General features: G+C 41.7%; 1 protein-coding gene across 3 annotated transcripts in view; it reads right to left on the reverse strand.

Moving 5' to 3' along the window:
- Positions 1-19,914, reverse strand: part of LRP2 (LDL receptor related protein 2) — a 220,123-nt gene that overhangs the window by 178,525 nt on the left and 21,684 nt on the right. For all 3 annotated transcript variants that reach the window (XM_075933562.1, XM_075933563.1, XM_075933560.1), the window contains exons 2-4: positions 10,936-11,043; positions 8,407-8,529; positions 5,685-5,801 (exon numbers count right to left, since the gene is read on the reverse strand). In XM_075933562.1, coding sequence (XP_075789677.1) covers positions 5,685-5,801; positions 8,407-8,529; positions 10,936-11,043 — 348 coding nt within the window. The remainder of the gene's footprint in view (positions 1-5,684; positions 5,802-8,406; positions 8,530-10,935; positions 11,044-19,914) is intronic.

Here is a 19,914-nt window from a genome sequence, read left to right on the forward strand (position 1 = left end):
AGCATTCTTCCTTCTAAAACGAGGTTTTCCGCAGTCAAAAAAACGGCCACGTTCTTTCTATTTACTTTCAAAAGAACATGGCAGCAGTCTAGACGCAGGAGAAGTTTTTTCGAAAAAAGGCCACTTTTTAAAAAAAAACAAACTCTGTAGTTTAGACACACCCTATGAGAAAAAAATTCAAACTGAACTGTAGGGCTGTGTCTACACTGCACCCCTTTTCCGGAAAAGGGATGCAGATTAGACACATCGGAATAGCGAAATCCGTGGGGGATTTAAATATCTCCCGCAGCATTTGCATTAACATGGCTGCGGCTTTTTTCCGGCTTGGGGATAAGCCGGAGAAAAGCGCCAGTCTAGACGTGATTCTCCGGAAAATAAGCCCTTTTCCGGAGGATCTCTTATTCCTACTTTGAAGTAGGAATAAGAGATCCTCCGGAAAAGGGCTTATTTTCCGGAGAATCGCATCTAGACTGGCGCTTTTCTCCGGCTTATCCCCAAGCCGGAAAAAAGCCGCAGCCATGTTAATGCAAATGCTGCGGGGGATATTTAAATCCCCCACGGATTTTGCTATTCCGAAGTGTCTAATCTGCATCCCTTTTCCGGAAAAGGGGTGCAGTGTAGACACAGCCTAGACGTTTGAGTTTCACTAAAAATGTTATATATCTTAGTGAATATGTTTGTGCCTATACATCTATGCAGCGTCTAGATCTCATGTGATGTAGCAAGACTTACCTGAGCCAACTGGAAGCAATGTTAGAACAGAGGAAACATTCTGAACAGTGAGCTAGTCCTCAAGAGTAGCTAGATGACTGAGACCACATCCCAAGGACAAGAAACTGTCTCCAGGGTGCCTAGAGAGCAACTGTCACTAACGGTATGTCTACACTACAGAGTTTTGTCAGAAAAATGGCCGTTTGTCTGATAAAAGTTGAGGAACGTCCACACTGCAATTGCGTTCTGCAAGAAAATCGAAAGAACAAAGGGGCTTTTCTGGCATCGGTAATCATCATTCTACAAGGAAGAAGACTTTTTGCGATAGAGCTCTTTCGCAAAAAGGCATGTGTGAATGGGGAAGAGGGAGTTCTTTCAGAAGAAGAGGAAATGCAAGAGAGCATCCATTCAGTCTGGATGCTCTCTTTCAAAAAAGCAGATGGCTTTTTCAATGTATTTTTGCAGTGTGGATGCTCTCTTTCGAAAGAAAGGTTTTTTTTTTTTTTGGAAGATCTCTTCTGAAAAAAGCTGCTTCCAAAAGAAGCCTGCAGTCTAGATGTAGCCTAAGACAGATGGATGGATAGATACCACATTTCCATGCATCTAGACCATCCCTGACCAGCGTTTGTCTAACATGCTCTTAAAAATCTCTAATGATGGAGATACCAGGCATGCCTCTGTACCATGGCATCCTTAATTCTGTGCTGCTGCTGGCAGTGGCTCTGTCTTCAGAGCTGGACTCCTGGACAGTAGCCACCATTCAAAGCTGACTGAGGGCCCAGTTCTGCAAGAAACAGGGCAGAAATAAGAGTAGCAGTTCTGCAACCCCACTACAACAATCTTGCAACCATCCCACAACTCTTTTTTGTGTCAGGATCCTTACAATTATAATACTGTGAAATTTCAGATTTAAATAGCTGAAATAATAAGTTTCATTATTTTAAAAATCCTATGACAGTGAAATTGACCAAAAATGGACCATGAATTTGGTGGGGCCCTACTCATAACTAACAACGGTCCATACACTTAACTAATTTGCATGTATACATTTCAGGATTTGCATTCACAATGGTTGTACATGCAAATGTTGCAAGCCAAATTCTGAGGTTTTTATTGTGTTATTTTTATTAATACACATGATAAGTTTTCCCTCTAGCTAAAATTACGTTATCTGTAAATCTTTGATAATATTTACATTTAAATTATCTTTTTTGTCTTAAAAATATGTTTTTATACCAAAGGGTCCATTTATTCCTATCAACCTTTTAATGCACAACTGGTGATGCATACTTTGTTCTTCCCTGTGCATAATTGAGGTTTCTTCCAGCTCTATGATTCTATGGTAACTGTCTTCCTTCAGTCCCAGCCTATCCTAACTAGGGATGTAAACGAGCAGTTGTGACGTAGTGTGGGTACCTTGCTGGTTGCTAGGCTTGGGCTGTGGGTGACCCCCACTGGCTGCTGTCTGTACCACGGCCCACCAGAGTAGCTGATGGTACAGGGAGGTTACCTGTTCTACCGGTTACCTCCCAGGGAGAGGAACAAAGGAAGGTGGAATGCCGCCCCTGGCTGGGGGGCAGGGCTGGAAGGGATAGTTAGTTAGTTGCTGTCTGGGATCATGGAGAAGACAGCTTAGGGAAGGGGCTGGAATTTAGGGGCCCAGTCTCCCATATCTCAAGGGGTTTGAGGCATCCTAGGCCTGCCCTGTAACCAGATTACATCTGTGCTGTATCCTGGAGAAGCAATAAACTCCCTCTATTCTACTGGCTGGTGGAGTCTGTTCGTGCCACTACGGGGGTGCAGGAGATGGGGAAACCCCAACGCGCCGTCACAGTAGTCAACTATATTATTAACCACTAAGCCTAGGCTTATCGGTTAATCTTGTTGTCTACTAGGATTTCCCCCTCCCCCGTCTCTGTACAGGATGGGGAAGCAGAAGCCAGTGCTGGAGGGAGCCGGTTTAAAAGCTGTTTTCCCCCCTGCATTGGCTCCACAGTGCCACCTGCCTCCCAACATGCTGCTACCTCTGTTAGAAGCAGCAGCAGGGAAGGCAGGAAAGGCTGCCACGAAGCAGTCTTTGCCCACAGCAGGCCCAGGTTCACTGCAGAGAAATGCTGCTCCACATTCCACGGATGGCTCTGTATCAGAGGCAGCAACATGGGTCAGCAGGCAGTCAGTCTGTGTGGGGAGCTGGTTTTTAATACAGAGGCAGCAGCGTGGGATGGCAGGGGGCTCTCCAGGAGTGGGGCCGTATTGCACTGGTTGCCGGCCCTGCCCCCGGGAACTATAGAATAGTCAAGTAACTGATAAGAATTCCATGCGGTTACTCGACTATTCAATTACCAGATAGTTAAAATCCCTAATCCTGACCCATTCACTCCCACAGTTTCTCATTCTCCCATTCACTATCTCCTTTTCTATCGTATCCCTTTCTATCCTGTTTCCCATAATCTGTCTCCTCCTAAGTGCACAGTAATTATCCAACATTCCAATGGCTTCACCTTCACCCACCCTGCATATAAAGCTTTTTCTCCATTCCCCATGATATTATCAGAGGTGTAAAGCTGGTCCAATTGAAGTCAATGGCAAAACTCCCATGCAGAATGAGAAGCAACTGTCTAGGAAGAAGTACTACCAAAAGGGATCTAGGGGTCATAGCAGACCACAAGCTAAACAGAGTCAACAATGTCACACTGGTGCAAAAAACAAACAAAAAACCCCATGATTCTGGGATGCATTAACACGAGTGCTGTGAGCAAGACTCAAGAAGTAATTCTTCCGCTCTACTCCGCATTGATTAGGCCTCTGCTAGAGCATTATGTCCAGTTTTGGGCACTACATTTCAAGAAAGATGTGGAAACACTGGAGATGGTCCAAAGAAGAGCAACCAAAATGATTAAAGGTCTAGAAAACATGACCTATGAGGGAAGACTGAAAGGATTGGGCTTGTTTAGTTTGGAAAAGAGAAGACTGAGAGGAGATATGATAGCAGTTTTCAAGTATCTAAAAGGGTGTTACAAGGAGGAGGGAGAAAAATTGTTTTCTTTGACCTCTGATGATAGGACAGGAAGCAATGGGCATAAACTGCAGCAAGGGAGGTTTAGGTTGGACATAAAGAAAAACTTCCTAACTATAGCCTCGCCCCGAGTTACAAACAAGTTACAAACCAAACACTTGGCCGTAACTCGATCTGTTCGTAACTCGGACCCCATTGAGTTACATAGCAACCACACTGTTCATAAGTGCGGGTCGCATTCGTAACTCGGGGACCACCTTTACGACCATTCCATGGGAGCTTTGGTCATAAATGCGAATGGTTGTAACGCGACCGTTCGCAATTCGGGGACCAGCAACTTAACCAGGATGGTTAAGTACTGGAATAAATAACCTAGGGAAGTTGTGGAATCTCCATAACTGGAGATATTTAAGAATAGGTTAGATAAATATCTATTAGGGATGGTTTACACAGTACTGGGTCCTGCTATGAGGGCAGGGGGACTGGACTTGATGACCTCCTGAGGTCCCTTCCAGTTCTAGGTGTTCTATGATTCTATGACTTCCATGGGGCTAAGGTTTCTCCTCAGGCCAACAGTTAGATTCTAATCCTGCACATGGGAAGCAGGTATTCTAGGCCAGGGAAGACTGTGCCTTCCCAAACACCCAAGCACATGCTCCACTCAAAGGCCAGGCTACTTCCTTCAGTTCCCAATGCTCTGCCCTGGCTGGCCCAGGACACCTGACCTGTCTCCCATAGGGACTTGGGGCAGCTGGTGCTGGGGCCAAGCTGCACACTTAATGTATGGGAAGTGCTGCTACTGCAGGCCCGTTGACAAGGAGGACAAAGGGGGCAATTGCTCCAGGAACCAACAGTTCTAAAGGGCCCAGGGCTCCCAGCCACTGCTACTGTGGCAGAGGCAGTGGACAGAAGCCTGGGCTCTTTAGAGTCACTGCGGGAGCACCATGTGGTATGCGACAGAGCCCCGTGCCATGCATTCCAGCTGTCTCCGAAGGCCTGCAGAGAGGTGACAGGGCACTGTGCTGTCCAGGTGGCATGGGGGGGGCTGGCTGTCCCAGCGCCAACCCCTTCTCTATGAGGCCCCACCCCTTCTGGACCTGCGGAGTGCCCCCACACACACACTGCCCAAGAGCTGGCATTCCTGTCAGCTCCCCTGTGTGAATGTACTGCCTGGAATTCTGGGGCTGGCCACATGCAGAACCAACCCTGGGGCACCACCCAGCCATCCGGAGCACCAGATCTCGGGTGCTGCATCTACATGACCAGGCTGCCCAGAGCACTGGGGCCAGGAGTGCTGCAGGCACACCACCCAGCACTCTGGAGCTGGCCATTCAGAGCATCAGGTCTGAGGGCCTCTCCCCCCAGCCAGTGAGTGCTGGGGATGGGGACCACCACAAGCTACCTCTGGGAGGCCAATGCTCCCTGCCTTAGGTCAAACCTTTTACAAATTTTCTATTGACTACTTGTACAGTTAAACTTAATATGTAACTTTCAATTAAAAATAGGAAAACTACATTTTCAGGTGGCTGACTTAAAAATAAGACACATTAAATTCCTGGGGCCAATTCCATCTTTAGAAAATAGTTACAATCCCACTGAGAGCTATACAAAGGTTTGATTATAAAGTTTTCATGCAAAATAAATAAAATACATTTTCCAAAGTTTTAAAATATTTTAAAGATGTTTTAAAATGAAAACTTTATTATTGTTAAGACAGGCAAATGAAAATTCCCCAACCATAAGGCAGTAATAGGGACTTAATAAGTCCCACAATAATGAAACTGTACCAGAATATCAGCTCTAATCCATGAAAGAATCTGCAATGAAATTCTGATAACAAGCAGCATATTGTGGTCATTTCTGTCCATCAACAAGCCCCTTAATCTTACAAATTGATTAAAATGCCAAAGAGAGATGGGATGAAACCAGATCTAGTGCTAAGATTTAAAAGACTTACGGCAGCCTCTCTCATCTGTTCCATCAGTGCAGTCTTTAACTCGATCACATATGTAACCATTCGGGATACATTGTCCATTTGAACATGTGAACTGCTGAGTTGAGCATGTCCTCCCCGCTGTAAGAAACAGTTAATTTAGATTTTCACCAGTGAGGGATCTACATGCAACAAAGTAGTTCTCCTTTTCCCTGTTTTATTACTCAGTCTTGGACTGGAATAAAAGCCACTTGCCAACCAACGGGCAGGCCATACAGCTATAATGCTCCAACACATCCCAGGGCTTCGGAGCACTTAATCTGCATAGCCATGGATCATGTGACCCATCTCCAATTAGTCTTCCATGCTGAGGGCCGGTTTGTAGTCTGCCCAGCACAATAGGATTCCCAGTCCTGACTGAGATCTCAGAATCCCAATTTCAAAATAAGTTAATTGGAAATAAGCTACACAATTGACGGAGCTCAATTTGTGAAGCTTATTTTGAGTTAAGCCCTGCTGTGTAGAGGCACCCATATTGGTTGTTTCTATGGAATAAACACAACTGATATGTATTAGCTACACTGTCTGATTGCTTGAGCCTCAACACCTCTTTCATTACAGATTACGCACTTACTGAATTCAAACAGGTAGTTACAATATTTCATACCTTATCATTAACACTGAGAAAAGAAACTGGTGTAAAGCTATTATACTTTAAATAACTTATTTTACTAAAGAAAGGGGAAACTAAATATACTTATTAATAAATGCCACTCCATATGTGATAAACTTAAAAAACAACAAATGTTCTGGTAGCATATGCCAATCCATATGTGATTCATATCTAAAGTATCATCAAAATATTTCCCTTTCAAACGGAAATATTAATAGTACTTATGTAGTAGCTTTAAGATAACTAAGTGATAATGGAACATAAGACTATCAGCAGATGTCAGGACTTTATAGCAGTGATTCTCAAAGTGGGGGTACGCAGACCACTTGTGATCCGTGGACACCTTGCAGGTGGTCTGCGGCTCAAGCTCAAGTCTCCCCTTAGTCTCCCCTCAGCAGGCAGCCCACTCTGGTGCTCTAGCCTCATGCCTTCCCTCCCCTTCCACTCCACCACACACACCCACAAGGCTGGAGCATGCCAGTGCTAGCTTCCTGCTGGGGAGTGAGAAAGCCCTGAGCCTCGCTGTGCAATCCGGCTCCTGGAGAAGAAGCATCTCCATGCCAGATTCTGAACAATGGGAGCAGTGGGAGGCCGTATTATATGGTGGCTGGGAGTAGTGGGGGGTGCAAAGACAGGTAAGTGGCCCCTTCACCTCATGCCCAGACCCTGCATTCCATCCCCCTCACACAGACCCCCACCAAGATCCTACACACCCAGCCTGGTCCTGCACCTTTCCTCCTGGCCAGACACCTACCCCTACTCTGCTCCTGCATCCTCCCCCCAAGCCAGATACTCTATCCTCACCCTGCTCCTGCCCCCCCATCAGACACTCTATCCCCAGCCAGCTCCTACACCCTGCTCCTGGACCAGATACCATACCCCCCATGCTCCTGCCCCCTTCCTATTGGCCAGACACCCTACACCCAGCCTACTCCTACACCCTGCCTCCCACCCAGACCTTATTCCTGCACCTATCTCCTGCCCAGATTCTGGCACCCTCATCCCACTCACTGGCAGCTCTGTCTTGCACACTGAACCCCTCATTTTGGTCCCACCCCAGAGCTTGGGGGGTCCACAAAACCCAATAACCCCAGAACCCCAAAAGAGTTAATCTGACCTATGAAAAACCCTGAACCTCAGTCCTCCCTGTCCCCCATGGGGCTTGAGTGTCAGGGGAGTGAGGTGTCTCAGGTGGGGGCCATATCAGAGAGAGGTGGGAGGTTTGGAGGGGTTTTTTGCTTCTCACTTATATGGTCCCTGATTGATTTTTCTGTGGGTCAGTGACCCCTGGTCCAAAAAAGGTTCCACACCCATGCCATAAATAAAGACATATATCAGTCATGGAAAAAGTAATGGGGAACTTACAGCCAGATTTCAAAAACAGAATAATGAATTTACATCATTTTGTGAACAGTTATACACTTCTCAATCATACTCAGTTAGGAGCCTCTTCATTCATTCTTTATTAAAACTTTTCATTTATATATATATATATATATATATTGTCTTTTTTATTATTTAAGCAGGAAAGCCAATTATTTTTCTATTTTATTGAAAGATTTTGAAAGAATATGTTTACCTAAATAATGCCTATTGAGATTTATTTGATCATATTTTATATTTCATTATTATTTTAGTGTACAGGCCGTCCTCACTATAAGTCCAAGTTATGTTCCAAAAAAATTGGACTTATAGTGAAACAACTTAAAGCAGGGAATTTTTTTTCCACGACTGACTCCCATTTGCAAAATTGCTTTGGTTTTGTTTTGGGTATTTTTGAGCAACTTAAAGTGCAGGGAATGGGAGGACTTATAGCACATCAGTTCCTACAAACATCAACGACTTTAGTGTGAAACAGATTTATGCCAGGGTGACACATACAGGGGACGCCCTGTATTCCATTTTCAGCAACTGTTTATTACAGACTTCGCTTTGATAAAAAGTTGCTATGCTTGTACTAGCCTTGTTTATTTGTGTGTGTGTGCATATGTGCTTTACGTTATCAATATATTCACATACAAGTGGTTTGCAACTTTCATGATGCTGGCATAATGTTATGAGGGATGTACTTACGACATTGTTGATGTTCATCTGAACCATCTTCACAGTCCTCCTCATCATCACAAACCCATGACTGTGGAATACACTCTCCATCAGTCTGACACTGGAACTGATTTCCCTCACAGGTAGGTTGTGCTAGTACAAACAAGCAAATAATTTATTATTTCACAGTGTTTATTCAGGAGAGCATACTTCAAGTGCATGAACTAAACATCTAAGACACCTGTAGTCACATGAATAGGAACAGAACGTTCTGCCCTGGGACTGCAGTTCTTGGGCAAGACCTGAAACTTTTAAGCTAATGGGAGAGGCCTCTTCCAAATGAAGCACATGATTTTCCTTAGTGGATTAATGATGCAAGAGTGGTGTTGGAACAGTTTAAGTTCTACTGTCTTTTGATTGCTTTATAGATGGTTATTAAAAAAAAAGAGAAAGGAAAAAAAACAGGGAGCACAGAGAGAGACAAAATAAATGTTTGAACCAACTCTGGAACAGTTTGCCTAGGCCTGGTTAATACACCTGTTGCGGTTCACTAGCATAACACCATCCAGTTTTATTTGTGCAGGGTCTTGCTGTTTAATGATGCTTCTCCCTGAGATCATATCTTTAGACTTTGCCAGTTCACAAGCATTGTAAACTAACCCAGCAACAGCCAGGGCCCATGAGATGAGATTTAGGGATTACCTATGTAAAGAAGTGATGTGATGCTGTATTGAAGCTTGATAAATGAAGAATGCATCCTTATATTAGCTTCAAGGAAAGGGTTTAACTGTGCATCATAAATAATATTTTGGATTCATACTTCAGGAACAAAAATGAATACTTGAGTTTCATTTTAAAAATATACTTGTGTACTGTCGATTTAAAATGTGAGTAGGTACTTATATGGCCTCATCACTATTCTATGTATCATTAAAAACAAAACAAAATGATTAAACAAAACCGAAATTCATCCTCCCCCATCCCGTATCTTTTATTTTTATGGTCATATGTAAGAAGATAAAAACAAAAACAACTTCACTTATTTAGACAAACACACTAGGAGTAAGATTCTGGTCTGACTGAAATTAATAGAAATTTTGCTCGGTAGTTTGTTCAACCATGGGTCTTGTCTCAGTGGAAATCATTCAGACTTAAATATCTCAGGTGACATGGCCAGTGCTAGCAGAATGGCAGTTATAATGCAAGATATTCTTCATCCAAAACACTCCTAGCTTTGTACTTGCCTGACCTATTAATCAGAAAATCAACCAGTCTGGCTGCAGGAACTACTCCCCAATTACTGCAGGGCTCAAGCTGAGAAGAGCCAATCCAATATGGGAGGAAACAATGTAAATTAGCCTTTTCACCCCAAATCAACTCAAGAACAAAACCTGGCCTAACTATAACATAAGCTAATTGCCACAAATGGTTCCAAAACCTGGAAGAGTGCCAGCACATCGATGGCAAAAACAGATGGTTTTCTGAAAATAGGGAATTGTTGCTTCCTGTTTGTATCATTTGTAATAGACACATTTTAAAAATCTCCACAGTGATTCATAGTGAAGTCTGTCAAGAGCAGGACTGGGCAAGATGCAGCCCAGGGGATGGATCTGGCCCATCTAACACTTTGATCCAGCCCGCAGACTGCATCTGGCCACTTTCTATTTATATCCTGCTGTCCGTGCCACTGAATTTCCAGGTCGTGGCTCAGGCAGCAGGATGCTATTTAAATGGCTCCTAGCTCCCAGTCATGGCTCCTAGCTCCCAGCCACAAGTCTTTTAAATAGCTGCAGCAACCCTGGGCAGCTGCCAGGCAATGCAGTAGCGACAAGGCCAGAGCTGCAAGCCCTTTGCTGTGTTTTTAATTCAAAGCCTCTGTGGGGGAGTCTAGTCCCTAGCTCCACCCCTCCCACCCAGGCTCCACCCCTTCTGGGAGGTAGAGCTGGCCCGTGACCATGTACCAAATTCATTAAGTGGCCCCCCCCTGCAAAAATTATTGCCCACCCATTGTCAAGAGTCACAAGAACCTTTTGTCTCACATGATACAGATAATTAAATGTCTATGATGCCCTCTTGTGGCCTACCTGAAATCATGTGGCCATGAATAGAAAAGGTTGTATCCACACTGACAACTCTGGTGTGCACCATTCAGGTTAACTGCAATAATATCAATTACCCTTCTATATATGACTGGAGCCCACACATATCAGAAGAGATATCCTTATTAGACGTATGACCACAGATATTGGAGGGAAGTGCAACATGTGACCAGAATCTCTTATTAAGATTGAACTGGAAATTTGCCAATATTCTAATTTCCATAGAACCAACACTACAGAACTAAAGAAGCATGAGTCTCAATTAGATTCTAAAGCCATTGTCTATCAAACCAGGAGTTTTATGCCACCATTGTTGTGTGTGTCTCTCTCTCAGAATTAACAGGGTTCCTCATCATGGCATGGTGCACAATGAGCATCATGGTATCTGATAATTCTGAATATTGTAAAAAAAATAAAAAGTGGGAATGCTCTGAATTAACTCTGTGAATATTCCACTTACGACAACCAGCTTCATCCGTATCATCTGAACAGTCCCTTGCGCCATCACACCTCCAGTCAGCAGGAATACAACGACCATTCCCACAGCGGAACTGACCACTTCCACATCCTGCAACCAAACAGCAAACCAAGAAGCTTGGATACAGCATCACATCAGAATGGATATAGGAGTCTGGCTACATTTTACATTTCACATTGTAAATACACATTAAGAGAAATCATTGTAAACATACTTTTTCAGATAAAACAGTGGGCCAAATTCCAGATTTAGTTAAATCCATGCCAGTCCAATGAATTTCAGTAAAGTTGCCCTGATGTGAGAACCAAATCTGACCCAACATTCAAGTGCAATAACTCTTAATATAGTAAAGCCCTTCTAACTAGCCTGTTGGATAGTCTCCTTTATAATCTTTAATAGTAAAAGAAAAAAAAGCCAAGGAAAGATTAACCAAGTATGGAAGAGTATTATGACAAAAAATGTCCATTTTCATTTCATAAACTCGGGTTCTAGAGACTTAAATGAAAGAGTAAAAAGGTTATCTATGTCATTTCTAGAGGCTAAACATCAATCTCCCATCTTCATTCCCATCCCCTTGTAGGGTTAACCCATGTAGCTGTTGAGGAAATCTCATTTTGCCAGCTCTATGTCCAGGTTTCATAACATGGAAACAGATTTTTTAAAATTAAAACATTATATAGGTTGAACCTCTCTAGTCTGGCACTCTCGGAACCAGAGAATTTGCCAAACCATGAGAGGTCAATATTGTGTAGCAGTATTACCAACACTTCTACTGCATATTAGACTCTTAGAAGACATTTAGGGGTCAATTAGAGCTTAAAAAAAACTGTACAGAACACTGAGATCTAGGACTGGTGGTTGTAAACAAACTTTATGGGACTGAGACACTTGGCCACACCCATGGTAAGTGGACATTCAGCTAACTAATAATATGTCTGACCACAGATGTTTTCAGACCAGAGAATGTCATTACTAGAGAGGTTCAACCTGTATATAAAGTCCTCCTCTCTGAGATACAGAGGAATAGCTCTCCAATCAACATCTAAAAAGCTTTGTTTTACACACACACACACACACACACACACACACACACACACACACACACACAAGAATTTGAGCTTTAAAACTCTGAGCAAAATCTGACCTGCTGTTAACCAGATTCTAGAAGCCCCCACCCTATTTGTTATGTCAGTGGACAAAAGATCTGATCACACAATTATTTCTCCCTTATGTAACTACAGCAGATTTGGGCCCTCACCAAACACATCTAATAAAGTCCCTTGATCCCATAAGAGAATGAAATATACTGTTTATAATCACTGGGTGAAACATGATATAAGTCATTGGGGAAAGAGAAGATGAATATTTGGCTAATTTTCTGGTCCCAAAACTGAGAAGTTATAGCTCATAATTAGGTTCAACAAAGTTTCACATAGCCTCAGTCAGCACCCATAAGCAAGCAATGCTGAAAGGACAGAGGTAGTAACAGAGATCAGCTCTTAGAACAACTAAATTAAAGCAATTTCCTGTTTTAATTAATAATCAAGTGATGAAATTACCATTCAATGATTCTAAATGATTTATCCAAAGGAGATAACTTTAGTAAATATAAAGCATATGCACCTACTCTTGAATTCAGAATGGCATAAATAAACAATATACCACCACAACTTTCATGTAAAACCAGACATACCAACACGGTCACATAAGCACAGTTGAGTGATGTATTCCTAAGGGATATAAGCAAACTACTTCATGCAAGGAATGTTCAAATCTGATTGTCTGGTAGTGACATCCTGATTTATAATGTATCCTGCAAATGGTCAAAAACTGCACTCAGATGAATGGTGGTACCGAGTGGTACAGGAGTATGTACACCCAAATACCTTCTATAGACTAATGTATGATGGTGTTTGGTGGTGCAGGTCTGGGGTTGGTGGTGCAGGTCTCTTATCAACTACCTTTAAAACACAGCCACCTCCCTTGCAAAAATGCCCTGAAAGAATGTACAAGTTCATCCTGGAATCCCAGACCTTCACACTAAATTCTGCCCTACAAGACAACATTTCAATTTAAGATTATTAGAGTCTTTCTAAAATTTAACTGTTAAATACAACATATATTAAACAATTTATCAATTAGAACTATTACTGGAAGTAAAACAATCTGTTTCTACATTTATTGCATCAGTAGCATCCAAGAATACAAGAATCCTATAATAGCACTTGTCTGAAAAAGAAATTACAATACAGAGTTTAATGCACATCCAAAGGGTTTCAGGTTTCTAAGTGGGAAAAGTATTTGCTTAAAACAAAATAGCATGGAAAATAATTTCATTGTATATAATATCATTAACCAGTCAATGTTAAGCATTATCTCTAATAGTAACACTTCCTTATGATGACATAAAAAATGAGACAACACTGGTTATACTTTTTTGGAAAGCGTTATAAACACAGCTGTCTTCATATAGTATAAGAAACTATAATTGAATGTTACAGAGTATTTGCAAACCAAGCAGTTCTTTTACTCCCGGTAATACTTTCAAAAATTATAGTTCAAGTCACTCAGAACTACATACAGAAAATGCTGTACCAATGTCCATTTATACAATTAATCAGCAGACCTATTATAATTCATTTAATTATGGTATTAGTCTTTTCAAATGTAATCTACCATGCTTGCTTATTTCTCTTTGAAGGCTACAGTTCTGAAATAGCTTTTCAAAAAAGCAAAACAAACTGATGCTTCACATACAATTACTTTGTCTCCTTTTAGTACAAAAGTGCTAGTACATTAGCTAGTACAAAATGATTGTTTATTTAGTAAAAAGGCAAAGGGTTCTGGTTGAAAATAAATTATGGATGATAAAGAAGCAACAGTAATCTGCAGGTTCAAAGGCATTTCTCACCAAGATTTTAAAAGGTATGGTTTTTTAACTGTGATCAAAAGGAATTCTAGCCATCAAAAGGAGAAAGTATGTAGTGTACATGCAATTATTGTAACCATTGCTAGAAATGTCCGCAATCCAGCAGTAAAGTGACTGATTAAATCAATAAAAATAATTTCAAAAGCAGCTCTGAGTGACAACCCATTGAAACATGCCCCTTGATTCAAAATAGAAACTGACATCATTCACTAAAACCAGCTTCTGAAGGCTTTATAATAGCTTATATTCAAGTGCTGAACTTATGTAAGAGACAGTTACCCTTGTTAAACTAAAGTAATAATTTGGAAGCATATTCTGGAACTATTACTCACAATGAGCAGCACTTACTCACACGAGTAGTCCCTCACAGCTAATAGGACTACTTGCATTAGTAAGTTCCAAATCACACAGGGATGCAGAATCTGTTGTTGTCCTAGGAAGGATATTTTAGAAGAAGATATTTAGGAGTGTACTCTTGTTAATTGACATTGTTTACTTGGAGGACTGGATTCACGGAGGGGTAACCACCAACACATATTGAATCAGAGTTTCTTTTTAGTAAGTGCCTTTTTAAAAATGGCAAGGCAATTCATAAATCAGTCAGAGACTGCCAAAATTAATACTAATGACCTAATTTTAGTAGAAATTCTGATTTATCCTGGCACATTGCTGATAAAACCAGCCATGTCTTTCAGGCAAACAGAATCCTGTTAGCAAGATCCCTACAGGAAATAGTTGTTGCATTTAAAAGTACACAATAAATAATTAAAATTTAGACTTCATTGTCTTTCTTCAAATTTGCTAAGATGAAGTATGTAGATCAATACTGAACATTCAAAATCCAGAGATTTATTTTTTTGTTTTAATTTGATTATATTTTTTCCATGGAACTGTGAAACTATCACTCAAATACATACCAAAAAGGCACATTGTAAGATTTTGTGAATTCCACAAGAATCCATGCAGAGTCCAAAGTCTTTTTAAATAATGGTATGACTTCTGATTTTTCAAAAACTGATGAATACCTGTTTTAATTGTTAGAGATTGAAGAAAGCAACTGGGAAAAAAACAAAGTTCCTACGTTCACTTTATTATAATGCAATGTGGCACAGAAAAATCCAGACCATAGCTCAAAATGTATCCCCTGCCTGAGGAATACAGAGTACCGTTCCTGAGGATTCTACTAGACTTCCTTTCTGTGGACCTTATGCTACAACTTCTGCTGCCCCTTCTGTAGCTGTCTGTGTCTGGGATTTGTCTTGTAATAGTCTCCCGAGTAGATGTCTGAGATTCACAATCCACTTAGATCAAAACAGAGAAGGCCAATTTCCATGGCACAAAGTAAGCTACTTGTACAAACAATTATGCAAGACCATGACTTTCTATTAGGCTAAAGCATCATAGATGGATCCAATGAGGAGCAAAAGATTCAAGGACAAATTATGAACCAAGCAAAATACTTTTAACCATGGGATAGTGATCCTGGCCTTTAATTCAATGTTAAAGTTGAAATTATATTTGGTGCCAAAAAATAGGCACCAAAAACACTGTACCTTTAGCTCGAAATAAGATACTCAATTTGAGCTATGCAAATTGCATATCTTATTTCCATCTAATTTTGAAATAAACCACGATTCTGAAACGTCCCTTAACCCTCATGGAAAGAGGGTTACATCCCTTAACCCTCATGGAAAGAGGGTTATAGGAACATCAGAATAGTGAGCCTGTTTTTCGAAATAACGGTCTTGCTCAAAAGACGCAGAATAGTTATCTCGGGATACCAAAATAGTGCCGCTGACTAGATCTACCCATACAGAATATCAAGCCTTAGACTACCACAATACCACTTCTGTATAGCTGTATTATTCAATGCACTTGTTTGTATTGCTCAAGACAAATTAGAGCAACATTCTCAATTATATCAGTATAAATCTGGAGTAGCTCCCTTTGGCTATGTCTACACTGCAGGAATTTGTCGGCAGAGGCAATGCAAATGAAGAGCTCATTAGCATTTCTCACACTCATTTGCATAGTCTCTTCTGATCCTTTTTGTGGAAGAGATTTTTGTGCAAAAAAAATTTAAAAAGCAGTGTAGAAGGGGACATTTTGCGCAAAAAAAACCCTTTTGTGCAAGATCCCGTATACCTCCTTTTTTGAGGCATAAGGGTTCTTGCACAAAAGGATATTTTTGCGCAAAATGTCCCCTTCTACACTGCTTTTTTTTTTTTTTTTTTTTTGCGCAAAAACCTCTTCTGCAAAAAGGATTGGAAGAGACTATGCAAAAGAGACAGCAAAAAATGCTAATGAGTGCTTCATTTGCATTGCCTCTGCCAACAAATTCCTGCAGTATAGACATAGCCTTTGTGTTTAATGGGAGTTATTCTAAATTTACATTGGTGAAACTGACAGAGAATTTGGCTCAGTGACTGCATGGGTTTAAAGTATTTAAATGAAGCTGATGCTAAATATAGATACAGTGGCCTCCTATGAAGAAAAAAATAAAGCTACACTCACCAAATAATAGACATTACCCAAAACCACACTAGGCCTTGTAGAACTCTGCCAAGTGGCAGTAGGGTTGCCAGATGGTTGAAACAAAAATACCGAACACCCCCCTTCCCACACCCACACACACACAAAAAACGGGAAAAAATTCTGTTGAAGGGGAAAAAAATGGGGGGAGGGAAGACCAAAGTTGTTGAGAAAAAAAAAAAAAAGGACTCCAAAAATTCTACCCTGCCTCAAATCCAAAAATTAAAATAAAACAGCATTAAAACAGCATGTTTCCCCTAGGTTTTTTGTGCCGGTAGCCTTGGGGAACCAGGTAAGCATGGACGCTTGGTTTGTGGGGCTGGAGGTGTTGGGAGCCGGGGGAAGGGTGGGTTCGGGGGGGGGGCAGGTATTGTGTCTTTGTAGGGTTGCCAGGTGCCCAGCATTTTCACCTCCTGGCCGGGGAAAACTTCTGAAAATACCGGACTTTTTTTTTTTACCAGACAGGAGCTGAAAATAACAGACTGTCCGGGTGAATACCGGACACCTGGCAACCCTAAGTGGCAGTAAGTGGGGAGTAATGCAAAGCCATTCCAGCACAGAGGATTTGGAAGCTGGAGGCATTCTTTAATTTGTTGGTTTGTTGATCCCTCATAGATTTTCAGCAGAAAAGAAGTTTGTTAGGACTTTCTTATTCCTACGCTATATTTTACCAATATTTATATTTGATTCATACTCAAGCCTAAATATTTGCCTAATATTTGGACAAATGTTTAGATTGAAATCCAAAGTCCAAATTCAAACCTTTTACGTTAAGGCCAGTGGTTCTCAAAGTCCACAGACCACTAGTGGTCCATGATGATCTTGCAGGTGGACCATGGGCTCACATCCCTTTGCAGCACAGATGCTCAGCCCCACATGACCTGCTCCCCCTTGTAAGGTTGGCTTCCTGGTGCAGGAGGGAGCCCTGTGCCTCACAGGCCAGATCTAGCACACAGTGAGAGGAAGCAGCTCCACACGCTGCCACTCCCCTCTTTCAGAGCTGGGAAAATGGCAGTGCAGGAAACCAATCACCTGGAGATTTTTCCTGCTGCTCCCATTGACCAGAGTCCTGGGCACACCTCTATCTCTAGCCTGTTCCTGCACCAACCTCCCCTTCCCAGCCAGAACCCCCACCCTCAGCCCACTCCTGCACCCAACCTCCTGGCCAGACCCTGCACCCTCACCCTGTCCTGCACCCCATTTTGTCATCATGGGTGGTTGGCTGTGGTCCACAGAAGGTTTCTGTTGAGCAGGATGGCCTATAGGTCAAAAAGTTTGAGAACCACTGGTTTAGGCCCAAATGTGACACACAGTGCCAAACACTTAACTAAAATTTGGAAAAAGCTATCCAGAAGACATGTTTGGATGTAATCAATGGCTGTCTTACAAGAAAGACATAGGATCTCTTCTAGGCCTGAAGTCCTAGTGTTTGTATTTAATTAAGTAGAATAATTACTTTTATTCACATTCTATGACATAATAAAGGAACAAGGAACATCAATGAAAGGCAGAACATGTGGCTTCCTGTTTTGCCAGAACACTGCTCTGAGTTCCCTGACATTGATATGAATAACTAGGTCATATTGCAGCCAGTAGCTCTGGGTGTTGAGCTTGCCCAGGAGGGCTCCTCAGCCCAAATCTGAGTCGGTCTGAGACCAGGGTGAGTGATGGAGATGAGGTCGCAAAGGGAACTCCCTGTATCACCAACTTTAGATTCTGTCACCAATCCAAAGACAGGATGACATGGCTCGGCACTATGACTGCTAGGTTTAGCAGTTGCTGCTGGAAATGTAAACCGAGGTCAGTTATGTTTGTGGAGGCCTCAGAGAAAGCTGTACTGGTGTTAAAAGCAAATTATTCACACAAAAAATCATGTTAAAAATACCCTTCAGCCATGTTATTGTGCCTAGGTATTACAGGACCCCATAGAACAGATTACCTTTGGACAGCGAGTTTGTTGGGGCAGGGAATTTTTCTTCTTAGACTGAATATCTGGAAACTGACATTTTATTTTGCAGTGGTTGGTTAGTGATTTTAACAAATTAATTAAATAATTACATTATCATTGTAGGAGAAACTGGAGGTGTGTGTCCCAGTATCACTTACACTCCACACTTCTCTCTTTTGGCAGATCTACACATATGGATGAAGCTGTAGTGAAGATTTTCTTTAAGGGAGTATTTCAGATAGTACACAGGCTGGGGAGCTGTGCTGATTGGGAGCCAGAGCTATGAAGTGAGGACATGAAGGCTTCTAAGTAGAACAGCAGTAATATTGCACCTGGGGACTCCAATCATGGATTGGCATCCCATTGTGCTAGGTGCGAACCGCAAATTGTGTATCTTTTTCTGTTTCTTTTTTCAGAAGAGGTTTTTCCAACATTTAGCCCATCAACACTGGGCCAAATGTAAAAAAAAAACCTTTTCGGAACATCCCTTCTTCCTCGTAAAACGAGGTTTACAGGGATGCCAAAAAACGCGTCTGCTCTTCCGAAAAAAATTCAGAAGAGCAGATACATTTCTTGGATGTGGCAGAGTTTTTCCGGGATACCTCGGGTATCCCGGAAAAACTCTGCAGTCTAGATGTACCCATAACTTACAATCTAAGTATACAAGGTATTGTGCCTCCTGTTCCCCACCATCCAACAGCAACAACTAAGGAATGCCAAATGCATGTTGTGTTATGTCTTTCACATCTCTGAAAAGCATGCTACCATAACTGCAAGTTCATTATAGTAAGTGATAGTACACATCAGTCATATATACTGCACTGCTGGTATATGTAATTTGTAAATGGTAGAATTACAAACAGGATACCTCAAATGTCAGCAAATGCATTTCCTGCTAGTAGATGTGTTGAGTATACTGTGGGATCATGCAGTTCTAGACAAATATAATTTGTCACTCATTCAACACTAACAACAGTTATCAGGGTTTAATGAAAAAATAAATCTATCCTGCAGAAAGTCCAAAAATAAACCAAGTAAGAGAAAAACTTATCCAGGAAAGTTTTGCAGACTTTGTCTCAAATTAATGGGTGCTTCCCCCAAGGAATGAACAAATGTATGTAGTCTTTGAGGAATGTGTGGATTCTGAGTGCAAAAACCCCTTTGCCTTTGTTAGAAAGCATGGAAACCCCAAACTTTTACCCCATCTATTTGGACACAACTTCTACAAAGATTTCTTTGCTGTGTTTTCCCTCTATAGAGTCCCCTTGCATGAGTTTCTCTGAAGGGGAGGTGCTTTGTTTCACACATATTGTCCCTGGCTGTCTCATTCCAAATTACAGCTAGCCGAGGAATGCCTGACCAATCTGTGCAGTGATGGAAAGAAATTATAAGGCTCAGTAGGTGAAAGACATATCACAATATGGCTTTCCTGTTGTGTCAAGCCACATGGGCAGTGTGCCTCACCTCTCTCCAGAAAGAATTCAGGCTTTCAGGACACTGGAACTTATTCCACATGGCATTTGGACTAATTAATTTCATTCTGTTTTGCTTT

This window comes from Pelodiscus sinensis, chromosome 7 (genome assembly GCF_049634645.1).
Source record: "Pelodiscus sinensis isolate JC-2024 chromosome 7, ASM4963464v1, whole genome shotgun sequence".
In the NCBI taxonomy this organism is placed as follows: domain Eukaryota; kingdom Metazoa; phylum Chordata; order Testudines; family Trionychidae; genus Pelodiscus; species Pelodiscus sinensis.